The 6,196-nt window shown below is 35.2% G+C and overlaps 1 protein-coding gene across 1 annotated transcript; it reads right to left on the bottom strand.

The window, feature by feature from the left end:
* Positions 1-3,793: 3,793 nt before the first annotated feature.
* Positions 3,794-5,920, bottom strand: LOC105446250. The gene has a single exon (XM_011682814.2). The coding sequence runs from the start codon at positions 5,657-5,659 to the stop codon at positions 3,794-3,796; it is 1,866 nt and encodes a 621-aa protein (XP_011681116.2). The 5' UTR covers positions 5,660-5,920.
* Between the last annotated feature and the right edge of the window lie 276 nt (positions 5,921-6,196).

Below are 6,196 nucleotides of genomic sequence, written 5' to 3'. Positions count from 1 at the left end.
AACATCATCACCACATCGCCATCATCATCATCATCATCATCACCAGTATTATCATCATTACTATCATCACCATCATCATCTTCACAATTATCAATACCAGTATTATCATCATCATCATCATCATCATCATCATCATCATCATCACCATCACCTCATCGTCATCATCACCATCACCACCACTATCATCACTATCATCGTCATCTTCACCATCACCATCACCAGTATTATCATCATCATCACCATTATCATCACCACCAACGTTATCCTCCTTTCACTCATCATCATCATCCGGGATCATTATCACCATCACTATCTTTGTCAAGGTACCACTGTCGTTACTATTATTCTTCTATCATTATCGTCATTATCATCATCATCATCTTCATAACCATCATCACCATAATCATCTTAGTTCGACTCCGTTTACATCAGAGCTTTAGGCAATCAATTATACTACATCACAATCATCATCAACACAACCACTGCCATTATCGCTATTTATGTATTTGTTTAATTTTTTACAAAAGTAACATCAGACCATTAACAATGCATTTGGATTGCTGAAACAAAGTATTTGCTTTTGTAACTTGTATGAGGGCTCTCCTCATTGGTTACTGTTTCAAGAATAATTTTGTTTTAAATACCCCCCCCCCCCGACAAAACAAACAAAATACAGAAAATAGCAAGAAAACACCACATCATCACCATTATCAGAATTACTGGCAGTTGTTTGTTGTACATTCTGTCATCTGTAAAACGCACTATAGCAAATTAGTATTTCCAATATGTAAAAGGAGTTTTGGTATCACAACATCATCAGCAGCAGCACCTTGATAATAGATCCATATTCTTACATTAAGGGTGACAAAATTGTTTCTTGGGATTCACCACTTTTCAAATAAAACGATTTATTTACGCCTCAAAATATACACTGATGCCTACACACGTTATAAAAAGAAGAAAACAAAATTGTATAATAGTTTTTACAATGTTTCTACAAACATATCAGGCGTGTACGAAATTGAATTGAAAAGGGTCAGCCTGCAATAATTTGTTCAAGATAATCGCCGATAAATTTGTCCCGATTACTTAAACTTCTAACATTTTAGGTTAAAGTTGTAATACATTGTCTATACATTCACATAATAATTATACATTCCTTGTTCTGTTCTTCATATTACGAAACAATACAAATTGTCAACAAAAACAATTCCAAATCAAAAACCGAGTTCTGGTAAATATGAGAAATGATTTCTGAGCTACAGTACCTCATTCTTGTCCCAATTACTTAAACTTGCTCATACATATACAGATCATTTTAGGTTATAGTTGTAATACATTTGACTATACATTCACATAAAGATTCCTTGTTCTGTACTTCATATTACGAAATAATACACATTAAAAAAAAAACGATATCAAATCAAAAATCGATTTCTATAAAAAAAACAAGACATAATTTCTGAGCTACCTCGGTACATTTGTCTAAACATTAACATATGCATTGCTTGTTCTGTTCCTCATAATACGAAACAATATACATTGTACAAAAAAGAACGTCAAAGAGAAAACTGAGTTCTGGTAAAAATGAAAAATAATTTCTGACTTTCCTCATTCCTTGCATGTCAATTGGAGAAAAAAGCGAATAGGAATATCTTCTAAAAGAGATCGCTGTTAAAATACAAAATATGACTATATATAGCTGAATATTATGGGTCGACATTGTGTTTGTAGGCCAATATAGCCATGGCAGCGATGTGATCTTCAGCAAGTTGTTGTCTGTGTGTCAAAAAGCATTTTCTATTATGACAATTCATAACCTTGCATTATACATGAAGACTTGTGTTTTACATACTGAACTTTCCCCATTTGCTTCTAAGCAGAATCTTTCACAGTGTCAACATAATTGATTTGATTTCGATATGAATTACCATTGGTCGTCTTCCTATCATAATATTATGAATACTTGTTTCATTCTTTGCATTTTGTACATGTATCCTTCACGTGATTTGTCATGTTTTATTGCGAATATGTTTAATTAAATGGAAATATTACGTTACATGTGAATTAAGTTTTCATTTACAAGACAATGAACTCGTTTGACCCAAACTCAAATTAATCTTAAAGAAGGAATATTATACGCTGAGTAATTGCGTTTTCGTTAAGCTTAGGTTAACAATTATATACTTTTTTTTAAATAACTTTGTAAGCCTTCGAAGTTCGGAATTACCCGTTGATGTACAAGAGTGCTCTTCCTCGGCTTTTTTCAATTATATATTTTTTTAATTTAATTTCTTTATACTCATATTATACAGAACCTTTACTGTTCAAACTTCGAAAACATATTAACCATGGGATAAACACAACGAAGTCTCTCATAACAATTCAGTATAAATCGACACTTTCTGAAGATTATAAACATGTCATTTCTCCAAGAACATGAGTTACACAATGAAATAAGTGTACAGGGATGGTACTCTACCCATACAGATGTACGTGCAGCAACATAATTATACAGGTTTTCACATATACATGTATCAAACATGCAGCTTCGTGATTCTATAGCTTCATTTTTGTTACATGACAGTGTAATTCCACCAAAGCAGCTAGTTGTTATCAGCTAGAATAATAATTACTTACTTTTTAATTAAACATTCCTTCATAGCCATATACATATTCATGTTTACTTCCACTCATACAAAAAATATACAACGACAATAAAAACACCTATACTTGAAAAAAAACAAATTATGAACATATACACATGCATAATATATATACATTTAATTATACAAATACAAAGGTGAGAAAATTAAAGAAAATGAATAACCAAACTCAGAGTGGAGGAGCCGACAGAGCCAAATACCTGCCGAGGGCTAGCTTCTTGCAGACTTGCTTAATTTGAAATATCATTTTAAAACATTAGAAGGAATAAAGGAAGGAAATAAATAAACAAAGAAACAAACTAACATTTTTGTTAAATTGGGTAATTAGGAATATTTACAAGTATACAATTTACAGCATGTGAATGTAATGTAATGCAACGTCAAGAATTTATATAAAAGTACCTTAATTTTCTCTTAAATAAAGACAGATTTATGGTTACCCTATCATTTTTTGTTTACAACACAGTGTCATTATCTTAAGCCAACTATTCCAACGGCTTCATTTCTCATTATAATTATATAGCACAGTTCTGTATTGATAGCATCTCAAAGGTCTATTTACAAGGCAAATTCATATTACAATATTCAAATCCACGTCCATGAATCTACTATAGTATTCGGGTTCAACGTACACTTCTATACCAAGTTAAAGCGAAATGAAGAGATAAGCATGCCATAATGAAAACAGAAAGTTTTGTTTTAAACAATCCCATTTTCAACAGAAGAATGCAAGCATGTATATTACAAAATTGTATACTATATGTTATATTTCAACTACAGATCATTTGGTGTCTCTAAAACTACTCTTTTAGATTAACCATTCAAACCTTTGCATTATCCTAAGTAGTGTATATTTAAAGGATCCCACCGTTCATATGTTTTAAGTTACAATATCTCATTTTTGGGGCTGTATTTAGTTCATTATTTTGACTGTACTTTTAAATGATTTTCGACATACAATACTTGTGTTATACACTTTAAATATATGTCATTATATGTCATTATATTTTGTATTCCAAGAGAATACTAAGTAATTAAAAGTCATAATACATCACGTTATGAGTAAATTGCATAATTGTGTAGTCACCTGATACTGGACTGTTATTATTCATGGACTGGTGTGATGGTTAGTTGAATATATAGAGTCTATCAGGAGTGCAGAAAGCAATCTCCCCTGATCGGAACTCATGTATATAGTACCAGTTACGTTTCTTAGGCTTCTCAATCTTGTGATCAGAGATGAGAGTCTGGACGTGTTTGAGCTCGCTGGTGTACTCATCGATACTAACCAACCCATCAGCATACTTGACCCAAGCGACCAGGATTGAATTATTCTGAGTCACACCAGCGTATGAGTAAACATTTGATTCCTCTGCCTTGTGTTTTACATTGCCCTCTTTCTCAATTATTCTTACTGTATTACCATATTTGATGATCAATACGTCATTATAACTAGTGATCTGCCGAGGTTCATAACCATCGCATGGTATCTCCCTGATCGCCTTCCCACCTGCCGGTGAGAACACCTGGATCTTCGTGGCTTTCCAGTAGCCGACATAGATCAGATCATTACTGTCTACAGTGAGACTAACAGACCCACCTTCATCTTTACTCAGAGTATCAAACGTTACATCCAGCTTCTCATACTCCTGTGTGTACAGTGTGAGGCGATCTATGTCATTCAGAATGACACACCGACCATCAGACAGGTATCCTACTCTACTGATCCCAACATCCTTGAGGACTGTCTTCTGCAGCTGACCTTCAGGAGAGAAGATATCGATTCCTCCATTGCTGTATCCCACTGCCATCCTACCATCGGGTGTAGCAGCCATGCCATTCATACAGTCTTTCTTAGAGAGTTCTACATCACATTCCAACTCACATTTCACGAACCTGACCTCCCCAATGTTCAACTGATCACATTGATATTGATTGTTAGGTGTGAATATCAGTTGCTTTGCACGATCAGCTACATCCGTAGCCAGCTTCTTCTCTGGATCATCCCTATCTAGTACATTCTTCAGCTCACCAGACAATGTATCACGAATAACAATGATATCACCTTCTAATGGAGCCTTCATGCAATTACCCGCTAACACACTCGCACTCTCAATACTCGTAACCAACCTCTCATCAACATCTTTCATCACATCCAATCTTTTGCACAGTTTCACTTCCTGAGCATCTATCTGCTTGTCTAACGCTGCTTTCATCTTGATCAATGCTGCTTTCCTCTCTTCTAATTTCTTGAGTGATTCTTGATAACTCTTGTCGATTTCAGCCTTTTTGGCGGCAATGTGATCTGTAACGCGCTTCTTCTGAGCCTTGATGCAGGTCATGTGATCCTTGATTGTTGTAGCCTTCGTTTTACCTTGGGCTTGTAGAGATACAATGTGTGTCTCGGTAGAAGCATTGTATTCCTCAGTATTCTGAACTATATGGCCTTTATTCTCATGACTCAGCAACCTACATCTTAAACAGATGAACTTCTTACAGGTGATACACACATCAGTACAGAGGTGTTTTTGTTTATCTGCTTTGTGTTCTTGGCAGTACACCTCTTTTTCGATGACTACCCTTCCCTCTCTGACGTCTTCTACTCTCACAACTCTATGCTTGTCATTAAGGGGCCATTTTTTGTGATTCTCAAGGCATGTGTTACACATTTTCTTACCGCACTCACAGCAGAAATGTACAGCTCTCGAGTTTGAGTCGCACGTTTCACAGACTTGCTGGCTATTTCTCACATCATCAATGAGAGACTTAAGAGGAACATTAGTATTTAGATTCAAGACATTGCCATCCTTAACAAATGTTTCGCTTCGACAGATGGGACATGTTAGAGAATTTGTTGAAGAGCATTTAAGAATATCATTAAGACATTTCTTACAGAAAGTATGTGTACATGATAACTGCTTCGGGTCACTAAGCAGCTCGAAACAAACAGGGCACTGTAGATTGCGTGAAACTCTGCGTTCAAATTCCGACATTGTGATTCACCTACCTCAATATGCACTGATATGATACAAAATGCAATCAACAATATTCAATCAATAAAGAAACTTAACCCGCTGACTAGCAATAATGCACATCCCCATTAGCGTATGTAATACAGATATCACCAGAGCTTTATTAAGGTTGACTAAACTTCTTAAGTTATCATAAACCACCTTTAATCATGTTAATGATAAAATAAACCGGGCTAAAATAATCGGGATCGGACGGGAGATTGTCTTCTTAAGGTTTTTTCCCCAACAACCCTATCGATACTCATTCAGGAACAATAATGATAAAGCATATTCATGGTTAAGGATATAATGTTCTTAAGTAAGTTAGTATAACGAGATGAGAGGGTGAGTTTACAGTCGGGTATATTCTCCTTCCTGCCGTCAACCACCGCCTGCAATCTGCTGCAGATCAGGAACGAGTCTCGAGGCAGTCTGAAGATGAATGAAGATTACGTCCTTCTTCTGATCCGTGCTCATCACACAATGTGCTAGTTGGCCCTAAAATTGAAAATGAATAAA

The sequence above is a fragment of the Strongylocentrotus purpuratus genome, unplaced genomic scaffold (assembly GCF_000002235.5).
Source record: "Strongylocentrotus purpuratus isolate Spur 01 unplaced genomic scaffold, Spur_5.0 spur5_scaffold_19, whole genome shotgun sequence".
Classification (NCBI taxonomy): domain Eukaryota; kingdom Metazoa; phylum Echinodermata; class Echinoidea; order Camarodonta; family Strongylocentrotidae; genus Strongylocentrotus; species Strongylocentrotus purpuratus.
Note: the sequence above shows the minus strand (reverse complement) of the source record. Positions and strands in the feature narration are given on the sequence as shown.